Below are 17014 nucleotides of genomic sequence, written 5' to 3'. Positions count from 1 at the left end.
CAAAGGGAAGAAGAAAACTGTGAAAGGAAGGAGTTGACGATGATCTTGGCGACTTCCCCTTGATGGATTCTTGTGCGATGCAGCAACGTGAAGGCTCTCTTGCTGTATGACGGCTTAGCTTCGTTTTGGTATTAGGTTTCTGTCTTAAGTAGTCTCCAAGTCTCCAAAGCTTCCTTTTCAGACCATGTTTCCTTCTTTGACTAGAATCAATGTTTGGGCCAGCTTTTGAATGTCTTCCACATATAATCTGGACTTGGCTTTTGGGAAAATTATATTAATGATGTCACTCTTCAAAATCGTGCAAAAAACCCCCAAGAAAGCTTCTCAAAATCCAGCCCAAACACTGCCTCGAACTTGACTGCTGCACAGCTTTCCCGGAACTGCTGATTTTCTGTCCAACTTTGGAGCTTCATAACTCCCAGATGACATCACCGATTTGGATGATTCTTGAGTCCAAATTGATCTACAAATGCTCCTCTACAAATCTGGGCAGTCATCTTGGTGAAACCGTTCTCGAAACCGTATGGAAATTAGCCTTGAAAACCGGAGAAAATAAGCAGAACCCATTTTTCAGCTTTTTGTGTTTGCAGCTTCTGTTTTGGTGAAGTGGTTCCATCGCCTTTCCTTGATATTTTTGACCATATGAGTAATCAATCTCCATCAATGACATCTCTACTTCGTATTGGAAGCCTTGCTTGTATCACTTGAGCACATATTTGCATTATCTTGCTCCACGAAGTACCTAAGAAGATAACAAAGTTAAAACAATCTTTTTAAAGGAAAATAGCCAAGTTAAATGCAAAGGTTAAACTATAAAATTGTCGCATTTTATGCTCCTATCAATCAGACAATGGCTGGTTTGGAAACTGTAACTTGCATCCTCTCATTAATTTATAGTCTGCATCTTTTGTAGCCAAAGAAACATACCCCCTTTTGTCTTCAATGACGACTATAGAATACAATTTTGAGTGTGTCGCGTTAGAAGTTATAGTTCATCAGGAGATGAGCATATAAATCGCAAAGGGATTTCTATACAAGTTCCTTACCGCATAATTACACATTTTTGTTTGTTTTTCGATTAAGGATCAGTAGATTCATAGAGGATCACAACCAAATCAAAGAATATAACCAAGTTCTAAATTGTAAACAGTTTGAACCAGTCATCCTACGTCGTCTGATGGTAATGGTGGAACTGAATTTAACTCTCTCAAGTCTCAAGCACCGTTACCATCCAATCACGCATGTCGTGGTGATATGGTGAAATATGACACCGTTTAATCACGCATATTGTGATCTACCGGGCAAGAAATATTGTCGTACGCGTGTATTATTTTTTTATTGGCATTTGCGTATATTGTGATATGCCGGGCAAGAAATATTGTCTCGTGTTTTTTTTGTGGTGGCAAGATAATTTATGTCATCTAAATTAAATCTCTTATAAATACCCAAAGTTATGCTTATGCAGTTATGCCAAAGAATCTTCGCATCAGTGATTAGGATAACAACACTATCACGAGAGAAATCAACATGTTTTGAAGACCAACAAGAAGATTCAGCAAGTGTAACAGAGGATGAAGCAAAGATTGAGGATGTGTTTATTGTACTTTTAACACAAGAGTCGAGTGGCTGGGCCAAACTGAATATGCAGATGATATCTTCCATATGGAAGTTGGATCATGCTCACATGAAAGAACATGAGTAGTGCAATAAGGTATTACCTTTCTTGCTTCTTTCTCTAATGCACCGTGCAATCCACGACTCCTTTGTTTTCTATACTGCAAATTGCGTAAGCTTCATCCTTTCCCATTTATGTAATGGTTATCATCAAACTAGTTTTTATAAGTGGACCATGAAACAACTTTAATCTGCAATTTGCATTCCTCAAGTTGGTGCCAAAATAGCCAACTTTCCGCTGCCAAACTTGGCTAATATGAACAGCTGATGTAGAAAAATAGAGAACATCTTTCCCATTTGAGAGAGGAATGTGACTACATATTCCCCATACAGCAAACCAACGCTCAACAGTCAATATTTGCATACACCAGAAGCAATTGCTTGTATTGATTTGGTTAGCTTCACATGTATTCTAGCCTACCTTCTTTCTAGGTCGGTTGTTGAATAAATCAAAATTTACCAACATAATATACATCGAACATTATACACATAAACTCCACTTGTTAAACATTTAAATTTTGAGCCCTCAAACTCTCGTATTTTCTCATTCATGTGACGTTACAAATACACAATGTAACAATGCATATTGCGTTACTAAACAACTTATTTAAACACTCGATAGTGTTAGATGAAATGCCTCCGAGATCTCGGTGGTTCATGACTTCACATCTTGACGGTTAACTAGGGAGGAGAAATGTCGGTGAAGCAGTTGAAAAAATTGGACTAGTGTGCACCGGGAGGGAGCAGAGAGCATTAACATAGGTAACATGCAACCAGTGCCATTTGAGAGAGTGATCGAGTGTGTATGGGAGCTATGGACCAGAAAACGAAAGGGATGGGAGGAGCGCAGGTTGTGCACTTTTGTCATATATATCGGCCCGCAGCAACCGCAGCAGCAGCGGCAGGAGCAAGAGGAGGGCTAGGACCCCCCAAGTAGCTTTGGTTCATGTGCCTCTGCTTACTGCCCTAGGGATACCCTACTTGTACTCATCATGGGCAACTGCAGCCATGTTACCAGTTTCTGTTTAACTCAGATCCATCATGAATCTCTTTACCTTTTACCTTTAGAAATTAGAGGATAGAAAAGGGCCAAAGGGGAAATAATATCAAGAACAAAAGGCTGAGTTTGAATTGACCTCTCTTTTTCTCATCATTAATAGGATGCACATCCTAACATGGTTTCATGATGGAAGTTTCATGTTGTGCATGAAAATGCCAGTTTCTGCTGAAGAGCTCTCTTTGGGTCAAGAAATGTATACACAAATGCTAAGAACTTGAAACCCAACCCCCAAGAAACATGGGCCAACCGAGGCCCAATTCACCTGCTTAAACTCAGTGAATACACCACCTACCACTACTAGTACTACTACTCAATTCATCGAAGTCCAGTATTCCTGTTCTTCTAACTTCATCATCATCACCCTGCAGGCTGCAGCCATATATGCATATATGCATGATATGAATTAGTCAGTGGCGACATCCAACCTAAACTCAATGCATATATGCATGATTCATCTAAGTGAAGAATATCCAAATGATGTAATATAATATGATCATGTGAAGCAATCTCAAGTACCACTGATTTAATTGAAGTCTGGAGTTCTTTCAAGAAATATTATTGAACAAAAGTATTCCACTTAGATAATCACCTACAGCTGAAACATATCATTTCACTGATTACAACTCAGATGACTGAATCCCTATAAAAATTAAGTTGTTGCATGAATATTGTAGCATTTGTTAGATTAGGAGTAACATGAGAGATAGTAATGAGATGGCTGCAGGATCCTCTCAGTTTTCAAATAGTGCTAATATTTGCAGACGAAGTTATAGATTTGCAGAAAGATGTGAAATAATTGGTTAACCTGGTTTAAGTGCTAGCGAGCTTCAAGAATCAAAGAAAATGACTATAGAAATAGGTGGGCGATTGGAGTCCGTCGCTTATTCCATTTGTTTGCTGCTGTAAATCAATGGAGTAAACAAACAGAACAAGCGATGGACTCAAATGCCGACCTATTCAGTCATGAAAAATCTGATCATCACACTAGGTAAGAGGGAGAAGAAACTAGTGAGGAAACTCTATTAGCTAGCTATAGAGTTTTGGACATGTAAAAGAGAAGAAACCGTTTTCTTCCGGCCAAGTGAAACAGACCTACAACCGTTAAAGAGCACACTACTAATTTTGTATTCTGAAATTCCTAGCCAAAGTAAGTTCTTTCTTCATTTTTTTTTTTCATGACCTGCTTAACCATAGTACATAGAGCACACCAGTAAACCAATTACATAGAGCACACTACTAATACACACCCCTAACATTGTGCATTTGATTCTTAGACATAACGTGGATACCGATCTAAATGCATAAATTCAAGCTGAATCGAGAGGGTCTGTGCAGGTAACAACCTGCCTATCATTGTCGCTTTTCATTCTCCTTAGCTTGAATGAAAACGAGCGCGGTGATATGGCCTGGATCGGCTTGTCAGTGACCCGAATGAAGTTGTAACTCCATGCCCCTAGTAGGGTTCCTATAACAGGTCCAACCACATAGACCCAAATTCCCTTGTAGTATGAACTAGCAAGTGCAGGTCCTAGTGTTCTGGCTGGGTTCATGGAGCCACCTGATATTGGTCTGGTTATATTCACTAGGTTAGTTTCCTCGCGAGTTTTAACATCAAAATTATAATGAACTTAAGAGCTGGATCTGCTTACCCTGCAAAAATTGATGTTATGCATACTGCAGAGCCAACTGCTATACCTGCTAGCTCCCCAATCTGTTGTCAACCTAGAAATGTTAGAGAACAAGTGAAAGTCCATGGCAAAAGAAATTAGCTAGGGAGAAAAATGCTGTACAGCTTTAGTATCTGTGGCGACGGCAGAAGTGATGAACATCATGGAAAATGTCATGACTATCTCTATGATTAGTGCTTGAATATCTGATCCAGAAGGTGATGTAGTTCCCACATGCTTAATGGGATGCAATAGCATAGACAGAGTAAAAGAGGCTGATATTGATCCTGTTAGTTGTGCTACTGCATAAATTGGTACCTGAAAGAAAATAAGGCTTGTATAGAGAATCCAAATAATGTAGTGTTCTGCTAAGCCAAAAGTTAACCTCTGATAAATCGATACCAATATGAAAGATAAATTTCAGTACAATAATATTAGTGTTTTCTTATGTCCTTTTGTTTGTGTGGAGGGAAATTAATGATCCCATATGATGCCCCTGGACTGACCCCATAAGCACCTCTCATGTGGGTGTCATGGTCTCCAGAAGTGTGTATTGCATGTAGATGGCCATCAATTGGATCGTCTATTTGTTTTGTCCACAATGCACACAAATTCAATCCAAAAAAATAAAACATTGTACCAACCATTCGTTTGAAGCATAGGAATCTCAGAATGAAAGAAAGCTAGCTGTGTACCTGTTTCCATGGAAAATGCCTCACCGCAGCAAAAGCTAGAGTGACAGCCGGGTTCATGTGTGCGCCGGAGATGTGGCCAACGGCATAGATCATGGCCGTTACTATGAGCCCTCCGACTATGGAAGCTCCAAGCTTTGAGACCTTGTGTTCATCGCTAGCTGAAAGAGCAGCTGAACCACATGTCACAAACACCAACAGAAACGTTGCTATAATCTCTGCCACCACCTATGTTGCATACAAAAACAAGAAGAAAAATTTGTACGTGTTACTTCTACACGCATAGACTAAAGAATGTACAAATTAACTACAATCTCAAGATAAAATTATACAGCTTACCTTTTTCAAAAAGCCAGGAGGGTAATGCTGTTCAAATACTGATGATTTCTGGAAGTCGAACTCGTTTGTCTCGTTTCTGAGTTCTGTAGGCTCTTTTGTGGCCATTAATGCTATACAATTGGTTAGAGAGAACCTGCAATATTCTGGAATGGTGTTGATGGAAAGGAATGAAGGATGTAAGTAGTATATATATACGGTCGAAACGTGGAAAGTTGCAGCTGCCTAGCGGAAGTAGTCTTTGCTCTCCAACATGGTAGTTCAGATTTCAATTTCAATCGTCAAAGATGTTGGAGGGCTCTCAAAGCTAGGATGGTGTTTGATGACAGTGGCGCTAACAGTTCACATAAAAGAGAAGGTTCCAACCTTTTTGGTGGCAAAGTGGGGATCGGAGTGGTCTTGGTTAGATACTTTATAAAGACAAGGAAAATATGACTGGAAATTGAAAGCGATAGAATAGAATCTACTTCATTAGTTTTAAAATGGTTGATTAGTTGCTTGAAAAAAGATCTCGGGGAAGTCTTGCTTTGTTTATTTTGAAAATAGCTAGGTAATATCGTTTGCCAATGGTAGTTAGCCAGGAAATGATTACATTCTGGTGATGATAACTAAAATGTAGTAAACAATGGGACCGGAAAAACCTAACTTCGCTAGGAGGTATATAAACAAGTATACTCTTCAGTCGTGCAAAGAGACTAGGATCTTTTCTGTCAAGCTTACCTGCCCATTGTCATCATCATTACTCCTCTTTTGGATCGATCATTAGGTGTTTTGAGCAATGGCCTCAATCATGGACAGGTCAAGAATATCGTCTTATTATCTCCAAAAGAGCCCACATAATCGCTCCTGCCGGAGGCTCTGCACCTCCCGCGTCTCTGCCGGACTTATATGGAAGTAAAGTAATTAGATAGGTAAGATTGCATAGAAATCTCAGACTTTCAACCTACCAAATAGTTTTCATTGTTTGTTTGTTTTTTTCTTTTTTCTTGTTTACATGAAAACACCTTAGACAACATAGACTCTTAAGTCTCAGACTATGAAGTAGGCAGAGGTTATCAAATCGAATAGAAAGTAATCATCAACTCCTTTTCAAAAGTTATGTACAAGGATTGATTCGACGAGCATATAGTTCTCATACTATAACGTAATAGTTGTATAGAAAAGATTTAATGATTGTCCAACTCCTTTAGAGGTGATACTCATAACAATCAATCACAAAATCCAGCTAAGCTGAGCCTCCCAGCGAGCTGGGTTCCAAACTTAAAAAAAAATAAAAATTAATCACAAAATCCAAACAGAAGATTATAATTCAATAAGACAGGGAATAGATTAGTGAGTGATAATACGTACGTGTGGATCCTTGTTTGGCGGAGCAAGAGGAATTAGAACATGAACAGTATCATCAAAACATAACTAGATAATGTTGACAGAAGTTTGGACATTGCTGGGTGTTGTTACGTGCAACACAGGATACCGATTCCATTTCAACCAAGCAAATGAAGCTGCAACTCAATTGCTTAATTATCCCACATTTATATATCATCATCAACTTTGTAACGAGACAGAGTACTTTTTTTTTTTTTCTTTCTTTTCTTTTCTTTTTGGAAGTATTGGACTCTCGGTCTCTCTCAGAATTAAATTTTGGCTCATGTGATTAGAGCTTTATCTGTGGCCGAGCGAAAGAGTTAGCTCTGATCGTGATGGGTTAATTTTCTTCTTAGCACGCCTATCATGCACGCGAGAATTCTAAGCAAGACGACCATGAATTAGTTGGTAGAGGCTCGACCACGGAATTAACTATTGTCTAGCTAAGAGAAAATAAGATACGTACCATGAACTATAAACATGCATAAATGAAAGTCAAATTGAGTCTATATTGACTGATCTGAGCGTTTGATTGATATTCTGCATATGGTAGTGCTAGAGGGCTTTAATAAGTCCTAAAATTTGTGGTATTAGTCTTATGTGTTATGCCATGCAAATAAATAAAAATATTTATTTTCGATTCCACATAATATATTTTGCCAAATCAAGACATTGCATTACCAATTTTACCATTTCTATCTCCTACATTTTAATGAGTGAATCAATGATATTAATGTACTTTATTAGATAATGGAAACAAATATTATATATAATTTAGATAATTCATATACAATTCGTCAAAATTATCTATAATTCGTCCAACAAATAATTTATATATAAATAATTTCTCTAAATGATTTACATACATATTATTTATATAATATACATGTACTATAAATATATAATGTTATTTTGGTGTTATATTTGTTTTATTTAATTAGATATTTAGAAGAAGGAAAGCTAAAATAGTTTGATTTGTCAGTGTCATTGTTTGAAATGGTAAGATGGTCTTTATACTTAAGTATTACATGATATAAGATTTTTAATATGTGAGTGCCTAGTTTGGTACAGCTTCAATATTTGTTTTGGCCACACCAGTAAGTCTGGGTGTGCAAAGTCTCTTTTAGTCGTTACGGGCGTGCCACCGCGCGGACGCAGAATGTAGTGGTTGTAGTAGCGGGGTGCGCTTAGCCTTCTGCTTCTAATCAAGCGACTGAGGATGGAGAGAGCACCAACTCCACCGCAGGGTTCTTCAGATTCGCCTTGCGTATTGGGCAAGGACTTACAGTAGTCCGCCTGAGCGTCACAATATCGATACTCGACGTAGAGTCGAGCAGAGCTTCAATTGGAAAAGAGCGGAAAAAAGACAAAGCTCCGAAGAGCGTACAGGGAAATGAAAGCAAAGCTCTGGGGAGCGTCTGGAAGTTCAACTGTGTTGAAGGTAATTTTGTATTTTGTAGAGTTGTTGAGTGTCCCTAAATCAGATCCTTGAACTCTCTTATATATAGCTATTTAGGGTCACAGGTCTAAAGCATGTCAAAGACTTGTAGAAGTCTTGACGTTGAGTTTTTAGGTGACGTGACTAATTATGATTCCAAAGGCAGCAACTCTTGAACATAGATGTAATGTAGGAACAGTAGTTGCTCTCTACAACACCTTCGTGGATATGGACGTAAGCTCCCCATGCAAACATGCTTGAATAAAGATAAGGATCCTTAATGAACCCCTCCCATGCAATCATGCTTAACTAAGGATATATATTGCTTTCTTATCCATTTGAGGTATTGTAGGCGGAGTCCGCCTCTTCTTATGCGAACTACTTGTCCTCGCAAGCAATCTCCTCGCCTGGCGAGCCGCACACGTACAGCCCTCTATGCAATTAAATATAATTGCTTCTTTATCCAATCAAACAACCATGCGGATGCGGAGCTTGCCTCATCTAGTCTCCTTTGCATGCGAATTCTCTTCTTGCTTTCTAGAGAAGTCTCCCGCGCGAAGGCATCTCGCCTCGCTCAATCTTCTACGTGAAGTCGGTCCATTTCTTGTCGCATGTGAAGTCCTTTTCGCATGTGAACTCTTACCCAGCTCACCTAATTTTGTTGGCGGGCCATCACTTGTACACTGAATATTTCATGCTCACCGGTGTGGACCTTGAATTTAACTAATACTCACGTAGAGAAATACTATCCAGTAAAATATTAATTTGGGTGTAAACAATATTAAAAAAATCGTTTTAAAAAAAACAGTTTATATCCAAACTTTTAGATTTTATAGTGTTTGGTAAATGAAAATAAAACAGTTTTTTTTATTTTAAAATTACAGGTACTGGCAGTTGTCACTAAAAACACTAAAAATTAATAAATTTTATCTTGGCAGCATTTTTAAAACTAATTTTTACCAAACAAAAAACTGTTTTTATTCACAGCTGATTATTTTCATAGTACAACAACAACAGTTTTTTTTTTTTATTTTTTTTTTATTTTTAAAGTCACAACAATACCAAACTAGTTCTAAGTTATTTAACATGCCACATAGATTTGAGGCCTAGAATCATTTTCTTCCTGCATATATAGAGTTGCAAATTAATTTCAAGCAAAATCTAGAGGATCTTTGCAGATGGAAGCAGCCTGCACATCGCTCTTTATTCGACGAAGCTGGAGTGAAAGTGAACGTGGTGGACTGGCCTGAACAGGCTTGTCATTCACCCGAATGAAGCTGTAAGACCATGCCCCTAGTAGTGCTCCGATCACCGGTCCGACCATGTAGATCCATATCCCGTTGTAGTATGCACTAGCAAGCGCTGGTCCGATTGTCCTGGCTGGATTCATAGATCCACCTGATATTGGTCTGAACATATCACTCCAAACCTCTTTCATTAGTTTATGACGTAATAACGAACAGATTAAGTGCTGTCAAGAACGGTTGCTTACCCAGCAAAGATGGATGTTATGCATACTGCAGACCCAACTGCTATACCTGCTAGCTCTCCTATCTGCATGTCAACGTTGAATTGTAACTATCAGATTTGGAATAATCAGTTCATGCATGGCAGACAAATTGAAGGTTAAAAATGAAGTATGTGGTCGAGTTAGGGCACTATTTACAGCTTTAGTATCGGTGGCAACTGCTGAAGTGATGAACATCATAGAAAATGTCACGATTATCTCTGTGACCAGAGCTTGAAGCTCTGATCCAGAAGGTGATGTAGTTCCCACATGCTTAATGGGGTGCAGTAATGCAGACACAGCAAATGAGGCTGATATTGATCCAATTAGTTGTGCTAATGCATAAACTGGCACCTGAAATGACAAGAAAGAAGCTTTGGTGAATGAATCAGTCTTTGATGAATGAATCTTAAGACACATTCTGATGGTAAGAGTAGGTGTGTGATCGACTTAAAATGTAGCCCAGACTCCAGATCGAGTGTCAATGCATTAATACAGAACTGCAGCATAGGGGGCGGGTTCTGAGATAGCTAGGGTTTACCTGTTTCCATGGAAAATGTCTAAAAGTAGCGAAAGCAAGAGTGACGGCCGGGTTCATGTGTGCCCCAGAGATGTGCCCGACTGCGTAGATCATCACCGTCACTATAAGCCCTCCGGTCATTGAAGCTCCAAGCTTTGAGACTTTGCGTTCATCACTGGCAGAGAGAGCAGCCGAACCACATGTCACAAACACCAGCAGAAACGTAGCTATTATCTCTGCCACCACCTATATATACATATTTGCCCACATAGTTATTGGCTGAGATACCTTACTATACATGTACATCGATATGTATTTGATAGTACTACACGTATATATTTGTTGCTATATCTCTACTGAATGTAAAATACCTATGAACATACAGCTTACCTTTTTCAAAAACCCAGGGGGGTAAAATGGATGTTCAACTATTGGGTTCTCTACTGAAACTAGCTCTGTTCTTGCCATTTCTCGTTTCTCTAGCAACCCTAGATACTTGGAATAATATTGTTTGTAAGTTTGGTGTAGATAATTAACGGGAACAAATGAAGGATATATATAGTAAATTAGTAGTGTCCACATGCTGTCGGTGAGCCGTGGCTTGATTGGTTAAAGTGTTTAACTAACAATTTTGAGGTCATAGGTTCAAACCTCACTAGACATATGTAAAATGTGTGAGTTATTAATAAATTTTTTTAAAAAAAAAAAACGTATCTAATGACCAAATAAACATGGTCACTCACCGTTGAATGTAAATATAAAAGTGGAAAACAAAACAACTTAACTTTAAAATGATACTTCCCACCCTTAGATTTACATCAAATGGTTATTAGCCATGATTTCTTTGGTCATTAAGTGACCATGTGAACACAATTATATAGTAAATAGAGCTAGTGAAGTGCCAAGGTTGCAGGTGAACCCTAGTTGGCTAGTAGTTGCCTAGTTGGTGTAGACCGGGACGTTTGATACATGAAATATTGGATTATAAATAGGGAGAGCATTAGTTTACTTGCTACTTGAAGATTAAAACAATAATTAGATGATTTTCAGTGAATGAAAATTCTTAGAGGTTTTTAGTTTTTAGTTTGTGATAATGCATCTTAATGTTCTTTCTTTATAGAAAGGTCGGCAGATTATGCCAACTCTAGCTAGCAACAAGCAATTGTGACTACGATTACTTAACTACAAAGAACATGGTAACGGTGATACCTCGCCTACCATCCAGTTTAATTAGCTCGGATACAACATACAACTTATGATCTGATCAATATATTGCTGTCATTCTGGACTAGCTTTTGTTTATTTTTCTTGAAAATGAGAAATTTGAACTTTGAATTTCATCAATGTAGTAACTAATTAAGACATGTAAATACTTATTTGTGAAAAGATTTGATAAAGTGGTGACTAGCTACTGTCTTCATATTGGCTAATTGCTAGTCATTTATATGAGGCAAAAGGTGTTAGCACTTTAGCAGCACAAAAGAGTGAAAAATGAAAGAAATCTGCAATCGAGTTATCAATTTGGGAGAACATCTTCAGTACACGATGTATATCTTCACATACATATATAGATGATCAGGATTAAAAAAATAATATAAAAACATGATAATTAAATATATGAATTATTATAAACGATTAAAATTAGATCGTGTAAACATACGTCATCATGCATGCAAGAATTTTCAATCAATTTAGTCATATCTCGCAGTCGGAAACTATATTTTTGCTCACGAGCCACGACGACAATAGCGAATATATTGATGCATATCTCCAAACGGGAGCACATCACCCGTGCCCAAATCCCCTATACCCAATATGTGCCTCAAATAGAATATGTGCCACAAATAGAAACCTGACACATAGAATTTCACTCAAGATAACTTAACAGAGTTAGTTAACGTGAAAATATTTTCATTTAACCAAAAAATGCAACCCTCAGCAACACTCCGAAACTGCAACCTTAAACCAAAGCTTCAAAGCTTCAAACCCTCATCACTATCCAGAATACAAATATCAAAACCTCAACCCCATCTTGGACTCAACCCCATATTTTCCTTCGTCGTTTCGTTCATCAGGAAATAAACAAAAGAAAAGAGATGCAGATTATGCATCTCATGAACCCAGTCATCAAATTGCCATCAATAAAAAAATTAAAACTTAATAAATTTATGCCATATATATCATGAACCCAATAAAGCTTCTTGTTTTCTCTCTCCTCTCACTCTTCTTCTTCCTCCGCCGTCGTTGGCCTCACTCCTCCCTGAAGATGAAGACTAAGTTGTCGCCGTCAAAGTTGATACCCGGCTCGATTTACCCTACGACGGCCCGAATGATAACCATGTGGGTGTCGACATTGAAAGCTTGAATTCGATCAAGACCGCCAACTCGATTGAGCAAGATGTGAATCTGAGCATTCGGCTGATTTGCAAATATAGATTGTTTTTATTAAATGAAAAAATTGCTTTAGCAAGAGAAGAGAAAAAGGGGAAGAATAGTGGTGAAGTAAAAGGATGACAGAAGATCGGGAGAAAGAAGTAAATAGAAAGACGATGAAGAAGAAGTTGAATGGGGTTTTGTTTTTATTCTTTGAGTAAAAAATAAAATAAAACTAAAATTAATCAATGTTAACGGATTTGGACTCTGTTAAGTTGTTTTGAGTGTGAGTTCTCTATTTGAAGGCACATATTAGGCATAGGCATAGGGGAAATTGGCACAGGTGATGTGCTCCCATCTCGAAACAGGGCAAGTGGTAGAGCATATTTGACAGTACAATTAGTAATTTTCTAAATCTTATGGGTTGATCCACTTGATCAATATTCTTGTTCTTACAATACCAACATGTACGACCTCCAAAGGATTCAGTCGACTGATCATATTGCTCCAAAACAAAAAGACAATTTTGAGGTTTTTCTTAATGACTTAATGTTGTCGGTATTGTTTCCTGTGGTAATCTTAAAAAAATTATATTAAGTAGGTACTCATTTTTAAATTAGGAGACTAATGTGTTATTAGACGAAATGATATATTACTTTAAAAAATTATCTTAGTCACGTGGCCATTTTTGAAATGCGTATGCATTAATCCAAGCCACTTCGATACTTTAATGGGCCTCTAATTTGTGTTAATTTTGGGGATTGTCTCTATTACGGACTCCTTAATCGACATGATGTAGAGCTTCCATTCACATAGTACCGGTCATTAGATCAGCTTAATTCGTAAGAGCTCATCTTTCCTCCTTCGGTCTGCAGCTCAACTTTCCTGCTTGCAGATATTCAAGTCACGAATGGTTGCAAGTTTGGATATATGATTAGCAGAAAGAGAGCGTGCAGATGGAAGGAGGAAACTTGTGCTGTCGAGTGTCATTTATTCATAACATACAAATCACGGATCCGGCTCCTCTAAAGTGAGCAAGTTATAAAGTTCGTGAAGTTCATAAAATCTCAAGCCTCTATATAATCCAAAGACTCAAAAATATCTAAGTTAAAAATATGTAGTGTTTAGATTATTTATGAATTTATATATGATTTTTATTCTTTTCCCTATCAACAAAATGAAAGAAAATAAAATTGTTGCCCGTCTTCATGAAACCTAGCAGGTAGGAAATAAGAAAACAGGTTTGATAAGAAATTGAGATGATCGAGTGCCATGACGAATAAAGCGGAAACAAAAAGGTAAAAATCTGATCTACAATTGCTGCATAAACCCTAGGCTAGAAGTTGCCTTAACTCCAAAGTCTTGTAGCAACCCTCAAATTAAATCATTGCAGACTAACTAGGATCAAGTCCCTCTTCCATTAATTATAGGCTTTGTAATTCATCCTCTATTGATTATCATAGATGCATCGATCGGTTCCCGAAATTTTTCCTAGATTTTGGTTTATAAATATGTTGGAGTAATCCCAATTGTTCAAGAACTGCAATAATATTATATATGTGGAGTATGAAGGACTGAGAGCTAGCACTCATGTCACATGAATCTTCAGAAGATTTTCTGAGAAATTATGGAAGCACATATATGTTTCATAGAAGCAAGAACAAGGATCGATGAAGGTTGAATAAATAAATAGGGAAAAAAGAAAAAAGAGAGTCAATAATTAACCTCAATGCGGAAAAAAAATTAGAAATATTCTATTTATTGATGTTGGATAGTTTTGAGCCTTTAGATTATATAGAGGCTTAAGATTTTATGAACTTCACGAACTTTATGACTTGCTCACTTTAGAGGAGCCAGATCCATCAATCACACTCTAGGATGTTTAACGTAACACCTTTCACGTACGTATTGATCCAGTACTAGCCACAAGCCACACAAGTTACAAATTGTTTGGCTCGAAACCATTAGTTTGGGTACGCAAACCGTCTCTTACACAAATCGTTATTGAAACCAGCTCTGCAATAATTCTTGGTTCTGTTTGTTCCTTCTGGGAGGATAGGATCGTTCTCTCATCGTACACGTCGCTCGTCGTCTCGCACCAACTACAGACTAAACCCATCACTACTGATGTGATTGATATATATGATGAATCACGTTAAGCTTTAGGAAGAAGATAGAGGCCGAAACATGCACTCTCGTATACGGTTTTAATTTACATATATAGTTACATCACAGTCTACATCCTTATCATGTTTAAACTTTAAACTTGCATTCAATCGAGCTAGCCTGACTAATTCAACATCATCAACCTAGAAAATGTAGCAACAGCAAGTTTTAGCTTTTGGATATACTTCACAGGTAGTCTAGCTTCAAACTAACCACGCAACACATCAGCGATCTCCCAGCGATTTCTTTCTGTTTTTACATTCCCTTTTCCAGTTGAGCCATCACAGTACGTACTGTTTCTCCAATTCTTCCTCTCTTGTCTCTGTCAAATACGTCATTTGCATGTGGATTTAGTTGTCCGGGTCTGCAGAACAATATATGGAGGCTTAAGAATCGTACGTGATGGGCTTTCCTCGCTCCTAGCTATCATGCAAAAGAATTCCTCTTCGAATTCGAAACATGACGACGACAACTTAGATGATGTAGCTAGCTAGCAAGAGGAGGCGACAACATGACCGCCGCAGCTGCGGTTGCAAAACCAGCACCGCCTCCTTTGTCCATGACATGCATGTTTCGGTGGACTACTCAATGCCTAACCGTTTAGTTGCTCCAACATTTTGATTATCATTATATTACTGCTATAATTGACCATGCTTTCCTTCTTTGCCTTATTATATGACTGGGGATCTTTGTCTAGTGGGTATTACTCTTTCATTATGGTGGATGAGAAACCCTGATTTTAACTTTTGCTAATCAATGGATTGGTGTTATCTAGTCACACCCTTTTGACAAGCTTTAAGGAGCGCACCTCACTTGAGACTTCCGTGACAAAGTTTCATATGGAAATTTCGATAAGATGCTTAGTACTTAGACTTTCAGATATTTTGGGAAATTTCAAATGTCTCATGATTGAGGCTATTTAGGGTTTTGATTTTTACCTATTCGATTAGAATTCAGTGATTTCCATCATTCCATGGTTAAGTTACTACAATGGTGAAGTTTAAATGTAGCTCCACACCACAGTTAAATTTTATTCTTAGGGTTTTAATTCTTTTTCAAAACTTATGAATATAAACTCTGACTTTCCTTGACGTTAGTCTAATACAAGAGTACCCAGAACACCACGTGGCACTGTCAGGTGGTGTTCCTAGCCAATCATATAACTTCATTTCTTGTAGGGACTAACATGGGGGTGGAAAAAAAAGTAGAGGTAAATAAATAGACCAATCAGAAATAAGATAAAAACATTTGGACCAATAGTATTAGAGGGGACCAAATGTAACGTGGTGTTCTGAGTACAGTTTATAATTTCCCTTAATACAATTTTTATTTGCAATTTGAGGCTAAGACTTCGGATTCTCCCTGCCCAAATTACGGGAAAATAATTGTGTATTAAAAAATAACCACACGTCTTATGTTTGATTGAAGCTACCTTTCAAGTTTTTGAGGATAACTCTGCTTATTTGTGTGTAATAGCCTAATAATAACGGCGCCCAAACATCTTTATAAAAATATAGACTATAGAGGCCTCTTTACTTCCTTTTAGGTCTGAAATCTAAATGACTGAATGCACCTTCAACGTCTATATAACTCTGCTTATTTGTTTCTAATGCAGCATATGCTTCTTTATATGATTATGGAGGTACTCACTCTTTTAGGTCCGAATACACCTTACAAATTTGTGTATAATAATAAAGGGGGCCAAAACATGTAGACCATGCATCACATGCTCCTTTTTAAATCTGTGGGGGTCTTCTCTCTTTGCTTCACTATCTGTTTTGTTGTTTTGGTAATTATCACTACTTAACTCAGTCTGGCCCTTCATTCTTAAATAACATATTGTTCTCTGTCACTGTTACACAGGCAACAGTTTTCAAAATGTCTTTGGCCTGTCCGTTGTCGTGAACATGAGAAATTAATTCACCGTCAGTGTTGGTGAGCCATGAACTTGTTGGTTAAATAACTTAATCGACAATTTTGAGGTCAGTTCAGTATATATATATGTAAACTGTGCGAGTTGTTTAATAATTTTATTTTAGAAAAAATCTAATAAATCTCCGTATGTTAACTTAAAACCAAAACAGTATTTGACCCTTGAACACCTTTTCTTTGGCTATAAAAATGCCAGTCATATATAGTAGCCTAGAAGCATATCTATAAGCCTTGGAAATATTTGGATCGTTTCGTTTCTGCATCAAGTGCTCTCTCTCTCTCTC

At 37.6% G+C, this 17014-nt stretch overlaps 2 protein-coding genes across 2 annotated transcripts; both read right to left on the bottom strand.

The window, feature by feature from the left end:
* Positions 1-4041: 4041 nt before the first annotated feature.
* On the bottom strand, positions 4042-5537 carry LOC101297574 (aquaporin NIP2-1-like). The gene is made up of 5 exons (XM_004306095.1): positions 5433-5537; positions 5097-5321; positions 4525-4719; positions 4384-4445; positions 4042-4303 (listed from the first exon to the last, which is right to left on the bottom strand). Exons 1-5 carry the CDS (start codon positions 5535-5537, stop codon positions 4042-4044), a joined length of 849 nt encoding a protein of 282 aa, XP_004306143.1.
* A 3455-nt stretch (positions 5538-8992) lies between these two features.
* On the bottom strand, positions 8993-10783 carry LOC101292726 (aquaporin NIP2-1-like). The gene is made up of 5 exons (XM_004304256.1): positions 10650-10783; positions 10281-10505; positions 9899-10093; positions 9725-9786; positions 8993-9641 (listed from the first exon to the last, which is right to left on the bottom strand). The coding sequence occupies exons 1-5, from the start codon at positions 10725-10727 to the stop codon at positions 9383-9385; spliced, it is 819 nt and encodes a 272-aa protein (XP_004304304.1). The 5' UTR covers positions 10728-10783; the 3' UTR covers positions 8993-9382.
* Positions 10784-17014: the final 6231 nt, after the last annotated feature.

This window comes from Fragaria vesca, linkage group LG6 (assembly GCF_000184155.1).
Source record: "Fragaria vesca subsp. vesca linkage group LG6, FraVesHawaii_1.0, whole genome shotgun sequence".
NCBI classification, from domain to species: Eukaryota; Viridiplantae; Streptophyta; class Magnoliopsida; order Rosales; family Rosaceae; genus Fragaria; species Fragaria vesca.
The sequence above is the reverse complement of the archived record's forward strand: the minus strand, read 5'-3'. Positions and strand labels throughout refer to the sequence as shown.